This window comes from Larimichthys crocea, unplaced genomic scaffold (genome assembly GCF_000972845.2).
Source record: "Larimichthys crocea isolate SSNF unplaced genomic scaffold, L_crocea_2.0 scaffold417, whole genome shotgun sequence".
Classification (NCBI taxonomy): domain Eukaryota; kingdom Metazoa; phylum Chordata; class Actinopteri; family Sciaenidae; genus Larimichthys; species Larimichthys crocea.
In genome coordinates, this window is record NW_020855421.1 from 132,303 (window position 1) to 155,811 (window position 23,509).

General features: G+C 45.4%; 2 protein-coding genes across 3 annotated transcripts in view; both read right to left on the minus strand.

The window, feature by feature from the left end:
* The window catches only part of LOC104931748 (spectrin beta chain, non-erythrocytic 1), an 82,965-nt gene extending 70,273 nt beyond the window's left edge, over positions 1-12,692 (minus strand). The window contains exon 1 of the mRNA XM_019259507.2: positions 12,477-12,692. The gene's annotated coding sequence lies outside the window, so the exon portion shown is untranslated. The remainder of the gene's footprint in view (positions 1-12,476) is intronic.
* A 6,953-nt stretch (positions 12,693-19,645) lies between these two features.
* On the minus strand, positions 19,646-23,259 carry acyp2 (acylphosphatase 2, muscle type). 2 transcript variants are annotated; one of them, XM_027276525.1, is made up of 4 exons: positions 23,073-23,259; positions 22,776-22,792; positions 21,702-21,811; positions 19,646-19,933 (listed from the first exon to the last, which is right to left on the minus strand). In XM_027276525.1, the coding sequence occupies exons 2-4, from the start codon at positions 22,776-22,778 to the stop codon at positions 19,819-19,821; spliced, it is 228 nt and encodes a 75-aa protein (XP_027132326.1). In that variant the 5' UTR covers positions 22,779-22,792; positions 23,073-23,259; the 3' UTR covers positions 19,646-19,818. The 2 variants fall into 2 exon arrangements, with proteins under 2 accessions (XP_027132326.1, XP_010745126.2); XM_010746824.3 differs by having other exon boundaries at positions 23,077-23,258.
* Between the last annotated feature and the right edge of the window lie 250 nt (positions 23,260-23,509).

Consider the following 23,509-nt stretch of genomic DNA (forward strand, 5'->3'; position numbering starts at 1 on the left):
CACATCGTGGAGCAGTATTTAAATCAGTCACACACTCTGTGTCAGCTCACAATTGTAACGTTAAGCTGAGCGCGGTTCTATGTTTTTAGAGAAAGTTGAGTAATAAGCAGTGGTACGAAACATTAAACGTCTACATTAGCATGTAAAAAAGAAAACAAATGGAAAGAGTGGTCGTATTTGATTACTTGTAGTGTCATCTGGGACGTTTTAGTGGTTTACACAGTACAGGATCTCTGTAACCTTGCATGTAACGTTAGCTTTCTCCGAAAAAATTCCCTAGCTAACGTTAGCGACGTGTTCCTTTAAGTTGCTTAACGTTTTACGTGATGATTAGCAGATCATACAGATTACTATACGTAACCAGCCCACGTCGTATCGCAGGGTCCCCCACACTTACGTATATAGAACAGTCCCATGATCAGGAACACGGTTCATCAGAGTACACACGATCAATACACTTAGATTATATAGAACTGTATGATCAGGAACAACGTAGACGTACTATACAGGAAATACGTTCAGCCGTTTAGTATGTAGCAGATCATACATAGTTACATAACTTATGACAAGGAACACCGTACGTATATAGGAATACACCGTTATGTACATCAGAAAACGTTACGTATGATCAGGACACGTTACGTATATCAGGAACACGTTACGTATATCAGGAACACGTTACGTATGATCAGGAACACGTTACGTATGATCAGGAACACGTTACGTATGATCAGGAACACGTTACGTATGATCAGGAACACGTTACGTATGATCAGGAACACGTTTGTATCGCAGAACATTCGTATGATCAGGAACACTTACGTAGATCAGGAACACGTTACGTATGTCAGGAACACGTTCTCGTATGATCAGGAACACGTTAGGTATCGATCAGGACACGTTACGTATGATCAGAACACGTTACGTAGATCAGGAACACGTTACGTATGATCAGGAAACACGTTACGTATGATCAGGAACACGTTACGTATGATAGGAACACGTTACGTATGAATTCAGGAACACGTTACGTAGATCAGGAACACGTTACGTTGATCAGGAACACGTTACGTATGATCAGGAACACGTTCTGTATGATCAGGAACACGTTCTGTATGATCAGGAACACGTTACGTATTGATCAGGAACACGTTACGTATGATCAGGAACACGTTAGGTATGATCAGGAAAGCTGTAGGATCAGGAACACGTTTACGTATGATCACAGGAACACGTACGTTATGAATCAGGAACACGTTCGATGCAGGCACGGATGATCAGGAACACGTTCTGTATGATCAGGAACACGTACGTATGACGTCAGGAACACGTTACGTATGATCAGAACACGTTACGTATCAATCAGGAACACGTTACGTATGATCAGGAACAACGTTTAGCGTAATGATCAGGAACACGTTACGACAGTTCGTATGATCAGGAACACGTTCGTATGATGAGGAAACACGTGTACGTATGATCAGGAACACGTACGTAACATGATCAGGAAACACGTTACTGTAGGATCAGGAACACGTTTACGTATATGATGAGGAAGCGTCACGTTACGTATAGGTTGATCAGGACACGTTACGTATGATCAGGAACACGTTACGTTTTTGATCAGGAACACGTTACGTTATCAGGAACACGTTACGATGATAAACGTTATTAGGGTGTTTTAACGTGGAACAGATTTGTACCGTCCATCGTCCTCTGACACTGAACATACATATAACGTCAGAGTATCTGAGTCTGAACACGTATACGGAATCTGCTGTGTGAACTACGACTATACGCCCGCCATGAAATAGTTAACGGCTCCCTCTGCCCTGTGAATGTTTCATGATGTTGGAGGAAGGTGGTCTTTGTTTCAGGTCAGGAGGGTCCGCCGGTGTCTAGATTAATAATAATAATAATAATAATAATAATGATAATAATAATAATAATGATGACGATGATGACACAGACGTGCAGCTTTAACTCTGTTTGTGTGATGGGTGGAGGTCCGTCTCTGGAGAACTGGATGTTCCTAAACTCTCTGATAGAAGCGGAGGAGGAGGAGGAGGAGGAGGAGCAGGGTGGAGCGGCTGGATGAGCGCCAAGGAAGAAAAAAGGGGGAGTAAAATGGAGGGAGGCACATCTTTTATTTGTGTCCTCCTCCCTCTCTTTAAGTTCCCTCCACCCTTCTCTCCTCTCCTTCCATCCTTTCCTCCACCCGCCCTTTTCCTCCTTCATCAACACATCCTCTTCCAGATCACCTCCCTCCTTTTCCGCTCCTTCACTTCCACATCACTTCATTCCTCCTCCCCCTCCTCCTCCTCCTCCTCGCTCCACCCTTCAGTCGTAATGTTCAGTGACGGCCAGATTTAATCTGAAACACACACACACACACACACACACACACACACACACACCCTGCTAAAACCACATGACCCACAGGACCAGATGTGTTTTGTGCTTCACACACACACACACACACACACAAACGTCCCACAACCGAATAAAAACGTCTTTTTACCGTAAAGTTTAACGTTATTCTGTAGAAACTATAAATACGGCGTATTACTGTAAAACACAGTCAGCTGTGGTCGGCAGAACCTTTTCTAATATTACGGTAAAAGGACATTAGTACTGTTGATGTTACGGGTAAGGTTGGCATTTTATTTGTACAGTTTTACCTTCAGAAACACTCTTTTGCTGTTTAATTGACCTGAAAATACCGTGTGAATGCTGTGTACATAAAGGTTCTGCCATCAAATGTTACGGTGTTTTGCTGTATAATTAACAGCCTCTAATATAAAATACTACTTTAGTCTGTGTATCTGAAACATGAGTGTATTACTGTAACAAAAACTTGTTTTTACAGCAAGAAACTGTCGGCTGTGTAATAAATACGATGAAGCTTAGTTCTGTTGATTTCACAGGTTGCAGTTTTATTCCGTATTTTACCATAGAAAGAAATAAATAAAGAAGTTTTACAGCTTTCTTTACTTCAAACTGATAATATTGTTTTGGAACGTTCTGTCAACGCTACAGAAACACTAGAAGAACTGTTTTATGGGTGTGGTTTGATATCCGAGCCTCTCCCATCACTGGCATGAATCACATCATTAGTAAAGCAGCTGTAAGGAGGGCCGGTACCAAAGCGACCCGGCCCAGACGGTACTTAACACTGTCTGGACTTCACTCATCTAAACACAGAACTTTGTGACAAAGCTCCAGAATGAACGACGACATTTATTATGGATTCACTCTAATGCACCAACTCTGTGATTTACAGACTTTATGATGGACAGTGAAGTAAACTGCTGACAGCTGTAGCTGCTGTTAGCTCAGTCTGTTAGCTGCTGTTAGCTGAAGTTAGCACAGTTTGTTAGCTGCTGTTAGCTGAAGTTAGCACAGTTTGTTAGCTGCTGTTAGCTGAAGTTAGCTCAGTTTGTTAGCCGCTGTTAGCTGAAGTTAGCTCAGTTTGTTAGCCGCTGTTAGCTGAAGTTAGCTCAGTTTGTTAGCCGCTGTAAGCTGAAGTTAGCTCAGTTTGTTAGCCGCTGTAAGCTGAAGTTAGCTCAGTTTGTTAGCCGCTGTAAGCTGAAGTTAGCTCAGTTTGTTAGCTGCTGCTAGAAGAAGTTAGCATAGTTTGTTAGCCGCTGTAAGCTGAAGTTAGCTCAGTTTGTTAGCTTGAGTTAGCACAGTTTGTTAACTGCTGTTAGCTGAAGTTAGCTCAGTTTGTTAGCTTGAGTTAGCACAGTTTGTTAGCTGCTGTTAGCTGAAGTTAGCTCAGTTTGTCAGCTGCTGAGCTCATTTGGAAAGCTATCGCTATCGGAAAGCTAGCATGTAGCAACCCGCCTTAGCAAACAAGCTAACGTTACACTTGTAGCTAACGTAATATTAGCTTCAGCCTTTCAGCGTGAAAACACTGAAATATTCAGAATCTGTTCAACACTTCGACTGCGAGCAGCTTCAGTCCAAAAATAACACGACAACATGTCAACACACACACACACACACACACACACACACACACACACACTTTACAGCCCAGATTGGAGGGTCTGTGTCGTCATGGCGATCCATCCCATCATCTCGCCGTGGCCGGCTGCCAGACACTTTCTCTCTCTGCAGCCCAGCTCATGTTGCAGTGCATTGTGGGATGTCAGATTTAATCTATTCAACAGGGCGTGTGTGTCTGTGTGTGTGTGTGTGTGTGTGTGTGTGTGTGTGTGTGTCCACAGTAACTGTAGTCCTTTTGTTCCCGTGTTTCCTGCTGATCACACTGTTACATGGATCAAACACATTCCTCAACAGCGCCCACCTGTCGCGCTCACTCACCTGTCTGACTTCCTGTCTGTCTGACACACACAGATGCACCTCTAAGTAAAGCAGAGCAGAGAGGATCATGGGAAATGTAGTGTCCATGTGGAGGATTACTGATGGAAGTAATGCAGATGCAGTTTTCCCAGCAGCCTCAGCTGAACACACACACAAAGACAAATGTAATGATGTCATCAGGGGTCGTTTTACACGTCTACCCTGGAGACGGGAGGGGTGGAGGTCAATGATGTAACCCGCTCTATCGTCATAGCAACACTGGAAAAAAGAGCAGCTGAAAATCTGATCTGAGTTTACAGGAATCCTCCAAACACTGAGAGACTGTCTAAAACCTGGACGTAGTCTCCGTGACGTCCCCGCAGACTGTCTAAAACCTGGACGTAGTCTCTGTGACGTCTCCGCAGACCGTCATAAAGTCTGTAAATCACCTTGATACTGTCACGTTAGTCCCTGTTGGTCTCTGGGGCTGTGCTGTGCTCCAACCCAAACCGGTCCGGCTGCTGAGCCCAGTTCTGTTAGCATGCTAACGGCAGATTCAGTTAGCAGCAGTTAATTAGCGGTTAGCTTAGCACAGACAGCAGATCTTTGACCTAAATTCACCACAAACTCATCTGAACTCATTTCCCATCATGCACAGCATGTTGTGAGAGTCTCATGACTCCCCTCCCCCCACCTGAACACAAACTGATACCAGACAACAAACACACACACACACACACACATGTATGTGCAGCTGTCACTGACAGGACACTGATTTCCATTCATGTGGACAGTCTACCCCCCCGACAATAACAGACAGCTGCCAAATGTAGCTGCTGTTAGACCCTCTAACTCCAACCAGGACCTCACAGAGGATGTTTTGCCTCTTCGGTCCCATGAGGACTATCGGTCCCGACAAGGTCAGTGTTTACAATGTTAAAGGTCCCCATTAGGTAACAAAGACACGCCCACACATGAACCCATACAGTGCTGCACTCCGCTTTGACCTTCAGCAGAACTCCATTTAATTTGATTTCCATGTAGCCATAGGCGTTCCTCTCTGACACACACACACACACACACACACACATTCCTAATAAATGAAGCCTCCAGATGTGATCATCTGACACACACCACCATCTGTACTCTGCATGTGTGTGTGTGTGTTTCCCGTCTTGACAGTTTAAAGTAAATACATGTGGACAATACGTCACTTTACTATTGCGGTCTAACACACACACACACACACACACACACACACAGTGTGTTAAGTGAAAGGACATGACATGGATCTCTGCTGCTGGCCTGTTGTCACCACACGGACTGACAACATTTTAATGACAGCATGACGAGTAAACTTCATAGTGACGTCCACTTGAGGCTGGCTCCAGAAGTGAGTCAGTCTCCATAAGTCCCCATGTCCAAATGTCCAACATGTTTACAGCCTGGTACAAAAAACTTACAGGAAGTTTAAAGGTTCAGTGTGTTAGATCTTCTTTGATTTTAGATCAAATGGATGCCTTTGGGCTTTTGGACAAAACAAGACGTGCTAATCTAATCTAATCAGAATATTATCAACGACATCCAGAGATCCAGTCACACATCAGATCTTTCACATTGTGAATGACGCGGCTGTAATCGGTCCTTAAACCTGATCTGTTCTCTGTTCTCTCCGTCCTCTCCATCTCGTTTTTTTTGCTGTGTCATCCAACGTCTGTAAAACTAATTAGGACGCAGCTCAGAGTGCAGTGTTCACATTCGGGCCGAGCAGGTGGGCGTACGTCTGAGGAAGAAGAAACACTTTCCATCGACTCGATCGGGAAATAAACCCAGAAATCTGAGCAGGACTTTTTGGACAACGCGCACATGGAAAATGCTTCCTGCTGCAAATTAGTCTTCATAAACACTCTGTTCACATATTTTATTCATGAGATATCACGGGCGTGTGACTGCTGCAGCTTATGCGTTTTCCTTCTTTACTTGGATGGGAATTTAAATGAACATTTATGAGTTAAAGCAGCTTTCACGATCAGTTTGAGCCTTTTAAAAAGTCTCTGTGAGTAAACGAAGGGGGATTTTAGAGAAATGACTCTTGGTTTGATTTATAGTTTATAGTACAGGAGGCGATTTATGAAGTGCAGTGTATGAAAAGAACAAACAGTGGAATAGTTTAGTGTGTTTGAACCCTGCTGAGGTAAAAAACTGACACAACCCGGCTATGAAAACACACCGTGAAGACGTCAAACACTGTCCTGTCATGAAGAAACATTTCTCAGAGAGAAAGGTTGATTCATAAAATAATAAATAAAAACTTTTTTTTCATTTATTTATTTATCTTCTACCTGAAATTTGTGTCACATAACAAAGACTTCAAGTCTAGCCCGACACCTAAAGGATGACGAGATGGAAGTGTCTGTTTTCAGTAGTTTAATACTCGACACATGAAAATACTTCATCACATTCATCTGAAGAATCTGTGAAACTGAAGAGCCAGCTGTCTGAGACTAGATAAAAATAAAGTCTTACAGTTAGGAAAAATTATGACTATACTACAACACAGAGTCCAAAGTCAAAGCTAACAGTACTGCAATCACATAATACTGTGCTATTGTTGTTTTAGCTGGCTAACACTGGTAAACAGTAAACTCTAAACCAGCAGTGTCCAGTCTAACAGTGAACAGGCAACAGAACCTCTGAACCGGCAGTGTCCGGTCTAACAGTGAACAGGCAACAGAACCTCTGAACCGGCAGTGTCCAGTCTAACAGTGAACACAGCGACAGAACCTCTGAACCAGCAGTGTCCAGTCTAACAGTGAACACAGCAGCCTATCAGGTGGTTTTCTTGCCGGGTTTGGCTCCTGGCATCCCGGGCTGAGTCGGTTCAGTTAGCTGACCGAGCTAACCACAGTTGTTAGTGTTAGTTAGTGGTTAGGCTAAAGCGATCTGTCCATCATAAACTGTTTAAATCAGAGAGTTGCAGTGTTTTGTTGAAGGTGATGGTCGACTCCATCAGACTTTCTCTATATTTAGCTGAAGCTTTGCCGCTGGGAAAAATCTTCCTCCTCCTCCTCCTCCTCCTCCTCCTCGTCCTCCCTCCTCGTCCTCCCTCCTCGTCCTCCCTCCTCCTCCTCCCTCGCTCCTCCTTGCCCTCCTCTCTGTCGCACTGTTCCACTTCTTATCTGCTGGACACTTTCCAGAACACACCTCCCTCTCTCTCTCTCTCTCTCCTCCCTCCGTCCAGAAAAATAGTTTCAGCTGGTATGTTTAACTCCTGTCCTCTTTTCTTTCCCACTCATTTCACCTTCACCTCCTCTACTACTCTTCATCCCTCCATCACTGCTGCATTACTTGAACCTCCTCCCATCGCATCCTCTCCCTCCGTTCATCCATCACTCTCTCCTTTGGTTCCCTCCTCATCCTCGGGGGCCTTAAGATGAAGTTTTGTGCTCCTCCTCCTCCATCAAGACTTATTCAGCTTAAAATTTAAGCCTTAACTCCATAGAGGAGGGAGGACGGTGAAAAGAAAAGACATAAAATATTAAAAGGAAAAAGGAGGAGAGGAGGCGACAAAGGAAGGAAGGAGGCAATAAAGATATGAGGGGAAAATGGAGGTGTGGAGTTGAGGAAACGATTGGCCTCGTTTCTGAAAATACGAGCACGCGACTCTTAAAGAGACAAAACAGTCTTTAAATCAGCTGTCAATCAAACCGTGAGGGCGGGAAAACTTTCCACCAAACTATGCTCAGTTTATGTGTATATGTGTGGGTTTGTTTTGGTTACCTTCTGGGGACCTTTTAACCAGTAAAACGACTGACTTTGTCAGGACCGATAGACCTTACGGGGACCAGAGAGGAGGACTAGTTATCTTTATATAAATGAGTTCAGCAGGTAGCTAACAGCAGCTAACAAACAGGACTGTGAACTGGATGGAGAAAAAAAACAAACATAACGTCCTCCCTTTCCTCCTCGAGTCATAAAACAGCTGACATCACTTTTAATATCTGTCTTTGAACACGGCCTCTGTTTCACCATGACTGGACAGAAACCGGCTCTGTGGTTCACTTCAGTCTACAACCAGGACAATGAGTCCAAGGTGGATCAAAGGCATTTTAAAGGCTTCATTTGCTTTCTTCGTGGTGTCTCTGATCACATGACTGCAGCTCCTCCTCCACTGCCTCGTCCTGACAATAAAAAACTGGACCGCCGTCCGCCCGGCGCTGTCCTCCTCTGAGCAAACAGCCAGACGTCTGAGACACACACTCTGTCAACAGTGATCTGCTCCCATGAACCTGAAGAAGGAGCTCTTTCTGTCTGCACCGTAGAGTCTGAACTCCATCTGTAAATGCAGAGATGAACTGTGTGGGTTTCTAATGCAGCCTGTGCTGCCCGATGGGCTGGAGGTCACGGACACTCGGCGTTGGTTTTGGGCCTTGCCCCTTACGCGCAGAGATTTCTCTGATTCTCTGAATCTTTGAACGATATTCTGGATTGCAGACAGTGAAATCCAGAAATGTAATCAAACAGTGTGTTAAACTGATTAACCTCGCCTCACCCTTGAAGTGACTGAGCCTTTCATACCCGATCATGATACTGTCACCTGTTACCAATTAGGCCTGTGTTGAAAAAAAAACGATTTTCCGATTCTGAATCGATTTGCATATTAATTCCAAAGATCGATTTAATTAAATTAAAATTTTAATACATTTTCCCCCGGTGAACTTCAACCCCACTAGTCGCGTCACTGAATTGAATCAGGCGTGCGCCGTGTTTAAACTACGGCGTCTCACACATGCGAGGTGCGTTCAATGGCCATCGGAATGACTATGATGCGTTCAAGAACGTGGGAAAAAAGGAAATTCACCGGAAATATAATAAAACTACAGACACAAGAACACTCAAGGAAAACTCTACAACTACCAACCACTTCTGTAAGTTCTCTTAAAATAACTGAGGTGACTGCGGGTTACATTTGCAAAGATATGCGCCCGTATTCCGTTGTTGAAAACGAGGGCTTCAGGCGACCAAAAAAATGGCTTTAATAACACTGACCTGAATCGAGATTATGATAATCGATTCTCAGTCTTGAGAATCGGAATCAAATCGATTCTTGGAATTTGAATCGATACCCAGCCCTATTACCAATGAACCTGTTCACCTGTGGTGGCTTCAAACAGGTGTTCTTTCACTCTTCACTTTGTGAAGTAAACTGCAGCCAACTGTAGCGGCTGTTAGTTACGCACAGTTTGTTAGCCGGGCTGCCCGGACTGTGAGCTCAGAGCACGAGGGGAGTGTTTGTACCACCGGGAAGAAGAAGAAGAAGAAGAAGAAGAAGAAGAAGAGGTTTACAGGCCCAGCAGTCAGCAGCTTCTATGGACATAATGGCAGAGGGGAAGAGAGTGAAGAGGACGCTGACGGAGGAAGCTAAGAAAAATGTGGGACTGACTTTTAGTGGTTGGTGAAACAAAAGGCTGAAAGACGCCGAGCTTCTTCGACCTGAGCAGCTCAGTTTAATATTAGCCGGGCTCTAAAGCGATGACGCTGACTCAGTTTGAGTCGCTGCAGCAGGGTGATGATTTAAAGCTCAACCCTCCCTCTGCATCGTGCCAGCAGGGCCAAGCCAAACCTGCTTCATCATCATCATCATCATCATCATCATCATCATCATCATGATCGGCGGCACCACTGAGGTTCTAAAGAAACGTCTGATTTAGACCCAGAATGCACCGAGCAGCAGCGTCCGTGTTCCCTGCAGATCATTTACGAGCAAAACACCCAAACCTGCTGATGGAAACTTCTGAACTCGATAAATGCCTCGAAAATCTGAGGAAGCGTTTTTGTTTACAAGACGCTGCGTACTGCATTTTGTGTTTCTTTAAATTAAAACCACATTTCCCATAAACCCCCACTGCATCCTGTTCTCTTTCTAAAGTAAACACAATCAATCATCAGCAAACGTCACGTGGAAAGAACAGAAAACTTTAACCAGTAGCTTCTCCTTTAAGATCCTCGTGTGATGTCACTTGAGTCAGGCTGCATTGGGCTACATTGATTGGGTGTGGTGCATCAAGCTGGACGCCGTGCCGTAAATCATCCCCTGCTTTACGGGACAATAATGAACTAAACCACATCATGTCATTTCTCCATAAGTCTGTAAACGAGCAGACCTCATCGTTGGAGCCAGTGAAGTCGCCCCCTGCTGGACGTTACAAAGACTTTAGCAACTTTAAGACACTTCCGCACTCGTCGAATATGTCGTGGTTGTTCTGTTTCCTGTCGGGCGTCGCGAGCATCCAGGAAGTCAGAGACAGAAACAACACAGAGAATCTGGTGGATTTTCAAAATAAAACACCCTGTGCAAACTGCAGATGGTTAAAGTCTGTACAGTAAAGAAAGTGTTATATTAAAAATATCAACATGTTCGTGAAATTAGGTGTCAAAATCCTCAGTATTGTGGGGGCGTGTCCTCTGAATATGCTGAAGCCACGCCCACTCACAGTGTCTCTGCTCAGCGTGTCATCGAGCCGCCCTGTAAGGACCAGGCATGTTCCTCCGATACCGATTCTGATACTTGTGCTGTATCCGCCGATACCGAGTATGATCCGACACCAGTATGTTATAATAAAAAAAGAAGAACTATGCCAGAGCTGAACGGAGCTAACCAGTAAATATATTACTAATTTAATAAATGACGTGGTATCGGATCGGTGCCGGGACTCCAGGAGCCGCCGATACCGATGGCAGCATTTTCAGCAGTATCAGAGCAATTTCCAATACCGGTATCAGAACAACTCTATTAAGGACCGCCCACAAAAACTAACAATTCACAAATATGTCGTTCAAAGTCTTTTCACAACATATTTAATGAACAGGAGAGAAACAATTCAACGACGTGAACCCGACAACAAACATCGTCCACAACGTCAGTGCCAAGATATTTAGATTTAAGGAGCTGAAATCAAAGAATAAATGAATCAAAGAGAAGTTAAACTAAAGATTCAAGGTTGAATATCGACCTTCGCCTCCTGCAGGAGCTCGACTCAAATCATCTCTGGAACAGCTGATTAAACGAAGCAGCACAACGACTCGACGCCTCACTGTGACTCTTTACAAGGCAACAAGTCGCCAAATGTTTCCCAGTTGCTGCATCAAAGAAATAAAGAGAGAGAGCGAGAGAGGGGGGAGGAAGGGAGGAGGAAAAACAGAGCAGGGAGGTGAAGGAGGGAGGGAGGGAGGAGGGGAACGATGATAAGAGAAAACCTGAGGTGAGAAAGGAGAGAGGAGGAGGAGGAGGAGGAGGAGGAGAGAAAGCAGAGACGACAGACCAGAAAGATTAGGAGGAAATAAGGGGAGAGGAGAAAGGAGGGGAGGAGGAGAGGAAGGGAGGGAGGATCTGATTACATAATTGCTCCACAGGATTGAAACAGGGTCTGCAGCAGCAACACATACTGTCACAAAAACAGCCAGAGTGACCTTTAAAGCCGATAAATCAGATTCACAGAGTCAGAAAACTACATCCAGACCACAAAAACAGTCTCAGGACCAGTCTGCAAGACCCGAGAACGAGTCTTAGAGACAGAACACAAGATTCAAACTGAAACTTTGAGGCGTTTTAGTCACAGAAATCCAGATTCTGTGCACAGAAGGTCACTGCAGACTGGTTTTGTGTTGTTGATGAGGTCAGCAGAGGCGACCACGCCTGAACCTCCATCACCTCCACCTCCATCAGCTCCTCCATCAGCTCAGGGAGAGAAAACTGCAACCACAACAACAACAAGCAGCAGCATCTGTGGTGCAACACACACACACACACACACACACACACACACACACACACACAAGTTCAACAACACGGTGGGCAGAGCGGGGGAGGCAGAAGCACGCAGCCGGGAGAAGAGCTCTCTGCCCGGCTTCTCTTTGCGCCACCGCTGCAGCTCCACGGAGGAGAGTCGAACAATTAACCCGGGAAATGTGTCTCTAACCCGGGATAGCAGAGTGAAAGGACGCACCTCACACACACACACACACACACACACACACACACACACACACACACACAGTCGTCGTGGATGTGGATGCTCCTCCAGCCGCGGACACAATGCAACACAAAATCCGTGCAGGACTTAAAAACAGGTTCGGCTCGGTTCGGCTCGGACCGGGTTCCCACTCACCTGGAGGCCGACAGAAGCGCAGAGGAGTCCCGCTCGGAGTGAAGGACGGACCGGACGGACTGCTGGGAGCTCGGAGCAAAAACAACGCAGGAGCAGAGAGTCCTGAAATCCAGCGCGCCTCCTCCTCCTCCTCCTGCTCCCCCCGCCTCCTCACACGGCCCGGACTGCAGCGCCCGGTGCGCTCGGTTCATGCGCACAGCGCCTCCCGGCGGGGCTGGGCGGGGCGGAGCTACACCGCGCTGATATAATCTGATCATTTTATTTTAATTATTGTTATTATATTTTAATATTAATTTAAGAAAAATTACTCAACTGAGAGTGACACTACTGTGTTTACATGTTAGTTAGGCTTCAACTAATAGCTGCTGTAGCTGCTGTTAGCTAATGTTAGCTCATGTTAGCTCAGTCGGTTAGCTGCTGTTAGCTCATGTTAGCTCAGTCGGTTAGCTGCTGTTAGCTCATGTTAGCTCAGTTGTTAGCTGCTGTTAGCTCAGTTTGTTAGCTGCTGTTAGCTCATGTTAGCTCAGTTTGTTAGCTGCTGTTGCTCAGGTGTTAGCTGCGTTAGCTCATGTTAGCTCAGTTTGTTAGGCTGTGGCTGCTGTTGCTAATGTTAGCTAGTTGTTAGCTGCTGTTAGCCATGGTAGCCTCAGTCTGTTAGCTGCTGTTAGCTCATCTCATGTTAGCTCAGTTTGTTAGCTGCTGTAGCTGCTGTAGCTCCTCTCCTGTTAGCTCAGTTTGTTAGCTGCTGTAGCTGCTGTTAGCTCATGGTAGCTAGTCTGTTGCTGCTGTTAGCTGCTGTTAGCTTCATGGTTAGCTTAGTCTGTTAGCTGCTGTTAGCTCATTGTAGCTTAGTCTGTTAGCTGCTGTTAGCTGCTGTTAGTCAGTGCTGCTGTTAGCTGCCTGTTAGCTCAGTCTTAGCTGCTGTTGCTCATTTAGGTCAGTTGGTAGCTGCTGTAGCTTCTGTTAGTCATGTCAGTCGTTTGTGCGCTGTTAGCTGCTGTTAGCTTGCTCATGTAGCTCCGTCTGTTAGCTGCTGTTAGCTCAGTCTTTTAGCTGCTGTTACCTTCCAATGTTAGCTCAGTTTGTTAGCTGCTGTAGCTGCTGTTAGCTCATTTAGCTCAGTCTGTTAGCTCATGTTAGCTCAGTTTTTTCGCTGTTGTTAGCTCATGTTAGCTCAGTTTGTTAGCTGCTGTAGTGCTGTTACTCATGTTAGCTCAGTCTTTTAGCTGCTGTTAGCTAATGTTAGCTCAGTTTGTTAGCGAGTTGTTCACAGTAACGTTAGCAAAGCGTGCATGTATCCGAGCGCCTCGTGACCAGCTGACAAAGTAAACAACCACAACAACAACAACAACAACCGACACAAGGCTGGGTTTGATATATTAGCTACAAAGCTAATGCTAACAGCTAAACCACATTAAGCTTTACAGTGGCTTCATTTGTGAGCTAACGTTAGCGTGTCTGAACTCTTTGTATTAATTGATTGTGAGATCATTAATGAGGTGATGCATTCTTTTCAAAACACCGTTTGCTTGAATTGCATGGATTTATTTGCTTCTTTGTAATTAAAGTTTAGTTATCTGATTTAAATGTTTTATATTAAACACTGTCAACTAATATTTTTTTTTTTTTTAAGTGTTTGCTAACTGTTGACCTTACTTTCTCATGATAAAGAAAGTGACAATGCATTTTTGTGTCTGTCTGTACCTCGGAACGTCTCCACCCCTCTAGGCTGCAGTGGGATGCCTATGGGCGCTCCCCGTCCTTCCCGTTGGCGGCGGGATTCCGGCATTGGGGGGGAGGCCGTCTGCCGAGATGGTGTGCCACACGCCTGACCTCTCGTCTGATTGGGGCTGGCTGAATTGTTCAGGTTTTCGTGCCGCTCTGACGCTGGCGTTCGACACCCGTTTGCCTTGTGCTTCCGGCTGCCCCTGCGTCTCCCGCTTCCGCCCGCGGCCTCGGTCTCCTGTCTGCCTCCCCCGCTACCTCCTTGTTCGTGACTCCTCCCCCACCCGCCTTTCGTGTTTGTCGTTCGCCTCCGTCCCTGCCGCGCAGCCCCGCTGCATTCCTGCGCCCCCCCTTTTCCCCTGGTTAGCTGCTGTAGCTGCTGTTAGCTCATGTTAGCTCAGTCTTTTAGCTGCTGTTAGCTCATGTTAGCTCAGTCTGTTAGCTGCTGTTAGCTGCTGTTAGCTCATGCTAGCTCAGTCTGTTAGCTGCTGTTAGCTCATGGTAGCTTAGTCTGTTAGCTGCTGTTAGTTCAGTCTTTTAGCTGCTGTTAGCTCATGTTAGGTCAGTTTGTTAGCTGCTGTAGCTGCTGTTAGCTCATGTTAGCTCAGTTTGTTAGCTGCTGTAGCTGCTGTTAGCTCATGTTAGCTCAGTCTTTTAGCTGCTGTTAGCTCATGTTAGCTCAGTCTGTTAGCTGCTGTTAGCTGCTGTTAGCTCATGGTAGCTTAGTCTGTTAGCTGCTGTTAGCTCAGTCTTTTAGCTGCTGTTAGCTCATGTTAGGTCAGTTTGTTAGCTGCTGTAGCTGCTGTTAGCTCATGTTAGCTCAGTCTGTTAGCTGCTGTTAGCTCAGTTTGTTAGCTGCTGTTAGCTCAGTTTGTTAGCTGCTGTTAGCTCATGGTAGCTCAGTTTGTTAGCTGCTGTTAGCTCATGTTAGCCCAGTCGGTTAGCTGCTGTTAGCTAATGTTAGCTCAGTCTGTTAGCTGCTGTTAGCTAATGTTAGCTCAGTCTGTTAGCTGCTGTTAGCTAATGTTAGCTCAGTTTGTTAGCTGAGTTGTTCACAGTAACGTTAGCAAAGCGTGCATGTATCCGAGCACCTCGTGACCAGCTGACAAAGTAAACAACAACAACAACAAGACACAAGGCTGGGTTTGATATATTAGCTACAAAGCTAATGCTAACAGCTAAAACCACATTAAGCTTAGACAGTGGCTTCATTTGTGAGCTAACGTTAGCGTGTCTGAACTCTTTGTATTAATTTAATTGTGAGATCATTAATGAGGTTGATTCTTTTAAAAACATGTTTGCTTTGAATTGAATGGATTTATTTGCTTCTTTGTAATTAAAGTTAAAGTTAATCTGATTTAAATGTTTTATAATTAAACACTGTAAACTAAAAATAATTATATTTTTTAAATATATTTAAGTGTTTGCTAACTGTTGACATTACTTTAACATCAAATGAATAAAAGAAAAAGTGACAATGCATTTTTAGTGTCTGTCTGTACCATCGGAACGTCTCCACCCCTCTAGGCTGCAGTGGGATGCATATGGAGCGCTCCCAGCTCCTAAAGTCTGAGAGGCGGAGATTCAGGCAGCAGGGAGGAGGAGGACAGTCTGCAGAGACTGGATGATGCCAAACAGCCTGACTCTGAAAAGTTGGGGATGGCTGAATATGTTCAGGTTTATCAGTGACGCTCTGACGCTGGCGTTAGAAACGTTTGCCTCTGTGCTTCAGGCTGACCCTGCGTCACATGCTTCAGTCCAGCAGAGACTCAGAGTATCTGTATGAACCTCCTACTCTGATGAATCATCACACACGAATCCGTTTGTTCGCCTCAGTACCTGCAGAGAAGCAAGATGAATCCTGAGACCTCAATTCTTACCATGACTCAGGAGATGGCCTCAAAAACTGCAGCTCCTCAAACGTCCAGGTCCAGGTTTTAGACAGTCTGCAGGGACATCACGGAGACTACGTCCAGGTTTTAGACAGTCTGCAGGGACGTCACGGAGACTACGTCCAGGTTTTAGACAGTTTGCAGGGACTACAGAGACTACGTCCAGGTTTTAGACAGTCTGCGGGGACGTCACGGAGACTACGTCCAGGTTTTAGACAGTCTCTGAGATCTCTGGTGGTTGTCATGTTGTCTCTCAGCACTCTGAGCGATACATTCTGGGTCTGAAGGACATCCAAGTGTCCTGACGCTCGGTACAGCAGTGTGTGTGTGTGTGTGTGTGTGTGTGTGTGTGTGTGTGTGAGGATTATCACTCTGACACCATGTATTTGTTAAAGCACAGGAGAAGGTCAAAGGTCGTGGAGGTAATTCCCATCATGCAGCAGCTGCAGGGCTGTTTTATTTATGTCCTGCTGAGACGTCTGAGAGACAAACAGTCTGAAAACATCCGTCCAACTGTCACAATAAATGTCTTTCATGGTTTTATCTTATTTGACTTTGAGCCTCTTTTATGTCCCTTTTGTTTTGGTCGTAGTGTAACGATCAGTGTCCCAACAAAACCTGGTCACATTGTCACGACATTCACAGGACAGTCATGGTCGAGTCAGGTTGAGTCAAGTCGAGTCATGTTGAGTCAAGTCGAGTCAGGTTGAGTCGAGTCGAGTCAGGTTGAGTCAAGTCAAGTCAGGTTGAGTCAAGTCAAGTCAGGTTGAGTCGAGTCAGGTTGAGTCAAGTCAAGTCAGGTTGAGTCGAGTCAGGTTGAGTCAAGTCAGGTTGAGTCAGGTTGAGTCAAGTCAGGTTGAGTCAAGTCAAGTCAGGTTGAGTCAAGTCAGGTTGAGTCAAGTCAGGTTGAGTCGAGTCGAGTCAGGTTAAATCGAGTCAAGTCAGGTTGAGTCAAGTCGAGTCAAGTCAGGTTGAGTCGAGTCAAGTCAAGTCAGATTGAGTCAAGTCGAGTTGAGTCAGGTTGAGTTGAGTCGAACCAGGTTGAGTCTTTCATTGAGTCAACACTGAAAACACATCAAATACATCATTTCTGAATATAAAGGTGTGAATGATTTTTTAAATAACGTGGACGATAAACGTGACTGTACATTTTAGATATTGAGTGACGGGTGGAGACAGAAATCGAACCACAGATGATGTTCGTTTGAAATGTCAGCATTTCTTTCGCAGCACAGTTGGACTCAAATTCAACACGTTGCCTGGCAACAGCTGGCTGTCAGCACCCACTCAGGTGTGTTTGTGTGTAACGCGATGAATAACACCGAGTGTGTGGGCAGCTGAAGAGCCGGGTGGAGATTCAGAGAGAAAAGCGATGGAGAGAGGAGACGAGGAGACGAGGAGAGGACACAGGAGACGAGGAGAGAAGATCAACTATTCTTTTCTTTCTCACAAACACTTTCAGAGAGAGTGGCGTTTCCATGGTGACCACTATGGGATGCCAAGCTGGTTGCTGGGAGAGAAAGAGGAGGAGGAGGAGGAGGTAGAAGAGGAGGAAGAGGAGGAGGAGGAAGAAGAAGAGGTCAAGCCTGGTGGATTTTTTCCAGCACAGTGATTGAAGCATGTGGGTGGGCTCGCTCGCTCGCTCGCTCTCTCTCTCTGTCTCTCTCTCTCTCTGTCTCTCTCTCTGTCTCTCTCTCTGTCTCTCTCTCTCTCTCTCTCTCTGTGTCATGGCAGCAGCGTGGGCTGGTTTATTATTTGCAACAGATTCTGCAGAAAATAGACGAAGATAAGCAACGAGCAACGAGCAACTGCAGGCTGTGTTTAGGGACCAAAAACAGGCTGGGAAAAAACTGTTTCATTAAGACAGTAAAGTCGAGTCCTTCACCGAGTCGAGTCGAGTCGAGTAGAGTCAACTTTAGTCAAGTCAACTTTAGTCAAGTCAACTTTAGTCAAGTCAACTTTAGTCAACTTTAGTCAAGTCAACTTTAGTCAACTTTAGTCAAGTCAACTTTAGTCAGGTCGAGTTCTTCATGATTGTCATTGTTTAACGTTCATATCAGGAGTAACTGGCCATTACATTAAGTGTACACACACACACACACACACACACACACACACACACACAGTCTGTCCACCCTGTTGCTTCAGCAGTGTTAAGATCCTCTTCAAACACACTCAACAACTCACGCCTCCTCCTCTGTTGTTCTGTGTGTGTGTGTGAGTAATGTCTCGGGATGGGTTGGCATGACGATAACGCGTCCATTGCCAACAGTGTATCCATGGAGAGTTGGTCTCTAAGTGCACACACACACACACACACATTTGTAGTTGTTCAGTGTAAGATGTTTGATGACAAAAGGACGATTAAAGGATCATTCTGGTGTTTCTAACACACATTTCCTGTTCAATATGATTTTAAAAAGTCTCTCACACACACACACACACACACACTGAACGAGAGCTCTGTTGCTGCTGTGTCAGGGTTTTTGTTGCCGTGGCAGCCGATCAGGGATTCTCTCTCTGTGATTTAATTGGATCAGATGACAGGTAATCAGGTCATGTGACATGAACACAACATCACTGGGGTGTGTCCGTTTACATCAGAGACACACAGCTCTGGGATTCAAACCAGCAACCTGCTGAAGAAATACAAACTGGATGCGCCTTGCAGTGAGCACGGCTGAGCCGAACAGAACCTCTGAACCAGCAGTGTCCAGTCTAACAGTGAACACAGCGACAGAACCTCTGAACCGGCAGTGTCCAGTCTAACAGTGAACACAGCGACAGAACCTCTGAACCGGCAGTGTCCAGTCTAACAGTGAACACAGCGACAGAACCTCTGAACCGGCAGTGTCCAGTCTAACAGTGAACACAGCGACAGAACCTCTGAACCGGCAGTGTCCAGTCTAACAGTGAACACAGCGACAGAACCTCTGAACCGGCAGTGTCCAGTCTAACAGTGAACACAGCGACAGAACCTCTGAACCGGCAGTGTCCAGTCTAACAGTGAACACAGCGACAGAACCTCTGAACCGGCAGTGTCCAGTCTAACAGTGAACACAGCGACAGAACCTCTGAACCGGCAGTGTCCAGTCTAACAGTGAACACAGCGACAGAACCTCTGAACCGGCAGTGTCCAGTCTAACAGTGAACACAGCGACAGAACCTCTGAACCGGCAGTGTCCAGTCTAACAGTGAACACAGCGACAGAACCTCTGAACCGGCAGTGTCCAGTCTAACAGTGAACACAGCGACAGAACCTCTGAACCGGCAGTGTCCAGTCTAACAGTGAACACAGCGACAGAACCTCTGAACCGGCAGTGTCCAGTCTAACAGTGAACACAGCGACAGAACCTCTGAACCGGCAGTGTCCAGTCTAACAGTGAACACAGCGACAGAACCTCTGAACCGGCAGTGTCCAGTCTAACAGTGAACACAGTACCAGAACCTCTGAACCGGCAGTGTCCAGTCTAACAGTGAACACAGTAACAGAACCTCCAGCTTCGGCTGACCGAGCTCAGCTCATTGTTTGTTTCTGCACAGACGGACACGTTGCAGTAATATCTGTATTTTATTATGAATACAATCATCAACATACCAACATCAGGTTTTTATCCAGAGTGGACTCAAACCTTCTACGAGCTCCGACCTCATTGGACAGTCTTCACTGACAGAGCGTGGACATAAACTCTAATAGCTCTACACATGAAGATTTGATTGGTCGGTCAGAAGCGAGTCTTGAAGCCGGACAGCTCCAGCTTGTCGATGGTCCTCTGGTTGCTGAAGGACGCTCTGGTGATCCGACTGGTTGGACTTCCTTCTTTACTCAACCACACCTTCCTGTGGAGGACACAGACAGAAGAAGAAACATCAGCCACCCACAGTGGACACATCGTCCCACACACAGCGCCACCTACTGGACAACTGCATCATCATCATCATCATCATCATCATCATCATCATCATCATCATGTCGCTGCTCGTGGGACCAAAATGTCAAAGCCAGCATCTGGACAGAACCAGAGGCATGATGGGAAAACTACAAACATTCCTGCAGTTATATTTAAACCATGAGAAGCACACACACACACACACACACACACACACACACACACACACTCGTCCACTGTTTTTAAGGCTGATTCTGATGGTTTGTAGATTAGAGCAGATTTTACAGGATCAGGGTCACAAAGAGACAGAATGAGCCCACCCACACGTTTCAGTCAATGTGCTCTAGTTTATCATATTTGGCACAAAAAAAAACTCCATCGACTGATGACCTACTGCTCTACTGTACACACACACACACACACACACACACACACACACAGCTTAGTGTTAAGTCTCCAGCTGCTGCAGATGTTTGTTGGTTTGTAATCTGCCGCCATTTTCCTCTAAAACACACACTGCATACAAACACACTAAAACCTGGACGTAGTCTCCGTGACGTCCCTGCAGACTGTCTAAAACCTGGACGTAGTCTCCGTGACTGCTGGATTAACAAGACTTGAATAATTAAGAATGTGTTTGAAGTTAATTTGAATGTTTGTCTCTTCCTTCAGCGTCCTCTGTCCTCTCTTGGTTCCTTTCCAGCGTTCAGACATTTTTAGTTTCCTTCATCCTTCAAGCTGCTCGGCATGCTGGGACTTTTTTTTCTCTCAGAGGAGAAAGAGGAAACCACCCACTCCATCACCTCCATCACCTCCATCACCTCCATCACCTCCATCACCTCCCACCAGCAGCTCTCAGCCGCTCCGTCCTTTCATACAAACAGTGAACACCTCCTCCCTTTCTCTGCCCAGAGGACCAGCTGCTTCCTGTTTCCCAGGCCCAGCAGGAAGTGAGGTCGTGGTGAAAATGGAGTCGAGAGGAAGGACGTGAGGGCGATCCTCGACGGACGGAAATAATGAAGTGTGTTTAATGTTCAATGAAAGCGAGAGTGTGCATAATAAAAGTCAGCGAGAGGTTAAAGATGATTCATGACTGTTTGATGAAATCAAAGTTTGATTTCCTTCAGTTATTAAATCAAACTGTTCCCGGAGTCTCAATCAGAAAGTCCAAACACGGGAACCAGAAAATAATATTAATAATAATAAATAAAATAAAAGGCTGACAGAACGACCGAGAGCATCGCAGCGGTTTGAGATATTCATCAGTAAAGATCAGTCCACTCTGTCTCCACCCGCCTGGTGCGTCATGGAGCTGAAAAACAAACACTGAGATTTCTATCACTGTTTCAAATGTGTGTGTGTGTGTGTGTGTGTGTGTGTGTGTGTGTGTGTGTGTGTGTGTGTGTGTGTGTCCCTGCAGGCAGTGATGTCATCTGAGAAATGAAATGAGACCTCCACACCCTGGTGACATCACTCCGCTGGGCCAAGAGGACGCCAGACAAACGGACCTCCAGTTTCATCATCGATTATCGATCATAATGATGATGCAGAGAGGACACAGGAGGAGGTGCTGGAGGAGGTGCTGGGTTCACGGGCAGCTCTCTGAGCAGCTCTATGGCAGGCTGTGTGAAGCGAGAGACCGCCACCTAGTGGCTGAAACAAGGTAGTGCCAGGCAGAGCTCAGCCCAGACTGCAGTCAGTCTCACTGCTGTACTCACATCTCCTCCACCATGGCAGCAGGACCCTGGACTTGTCCCACCACCGTCCCACTGTAGGTGTTCTTCACCCACCCAACGAGACCCAGCCGGAGACCCTCCTTCTCTGTGTACTGCAAAACAAACATGTTATCAGTGTGAAGTAAACTAAAGCTCCCTGAGCTGTTCCTCTAAAAAAATATGACATTTGAATAATTCATTACGTGTCCGTAAAAACACACAACATGAGGGATGTCACATGACCACAGTCTGACTGTCAGTCCAGCATCAAAATAATGCACAAAGATAAACTTCTCACTAAAATAAGAGCCGAATTAAACACTGACTTTAAACACTGTTAATTCACCGTATGGCGTGTGTGTGTGTGTGTGTGTGTGTGTGTGTGTGTGTGTGTGTGTGTGTGTGTGTGTGTGTGTGTGACGGGACTTTAGGCTGATTTGAGGTATGTTGATGTGTTGCTTGGCAACAGTGCCAATAAATTGATTCAATAATCAAACAAATCATAATCTGTTGTCACTTATTATTGCTAATTAATAAATGAACTGTTGTATAAAAGAAGTATCACACGAGAGGTTGTGCTATTATTCTAAATATCAGCACACTGTGATTAATTTCACAACTATTATCTGAATCACGGCCGTGCCGTTATACTGAATATCAGCATGGCTGTGATTATCCGAATGTCAGTATGGTACAGCACAGTGTGTGAACTTCACCTGAAGCTGTGCAGTTATACTGAATATCAGCACAGTGTGATGAACTTCACCTGAAGCTGTGCAGTTATACTGAATATCAGCACGGTGTGATTAACTTCAGCTGAAGCTGTGCAGTTATACTGAATATCAGCACAGTGTGATGAACTTCAACTGAAGCTATGCAGTTATACTGAATATCAGCACAGTGTGATTATGTGAATGTCAGCATGGTGTGATTGTTCAAATCACAGCCGTGCTGATATTCAGAAGCAGCACTCCCTCTTGTGACGTATTGCTTTAATAAACAGGTTACAGGACATTTGTGAACTGAAATGAAAAGTTTTCTGGTGGCAAAGAAAACTTCAGCTGCAGAGAAACTCACCATTCTGAAACAGACTCCTGTCAAAATGTAAAAAAAGAGAGACAGAAAATAACTTAAAACATGAATCAAAGATTTGGTAAAACAGTCTGTTTATCTATGATATGAAGAATTAATGTTGTAATAAACGTTGAAAATAAACGCATAAAATAAATGTTGTGATAACGTGTCTGCAGGAAGTCAAAGTGCAGCAGCAGGACTGCTCTTGGTCCTAAATTAAGCATCAGATCAGTTTACAGCCTCAGCTCACAGACCAGAAAACAGAAGAAGAAGAAGAAGAGGGAGGGGAGTCAAACATACAGACCCTGAACGTGGCCGAAGATTTCAAAGTCCACCGACACCAGTTTAGTTCTTGCTGATTCACCGTCAGACATCCTGAGTGAAAGAAACAAAAACTGTACCCAGGCGACGAGGCTGAACAGAGACCAACTCTGTCTGCGTCTCTGCACCAACATGGTCACGTCTTCCTGCAGTTTTTTAAAGGAAAATCATCATGGTGATTTGGTCTTTGTAGTCCATGAAAACTACAAACACTGTGTGGCTAAATATGGCGACAGATATCAGAGTTCTTTGGCTCATTGAATTGACACATATCAGTGTGAGAGTTGGACCTGTAATGGTTTAGCTTTGGCATGCTTGGCTGTGCTCTGGCACCAGAGCCAGTTCTGACCCATGTGTGATGGACAGATCTGGTTTGGGAAGCTTTAAAGGGACAGTTCAACAGAGAGTTTTGGAGA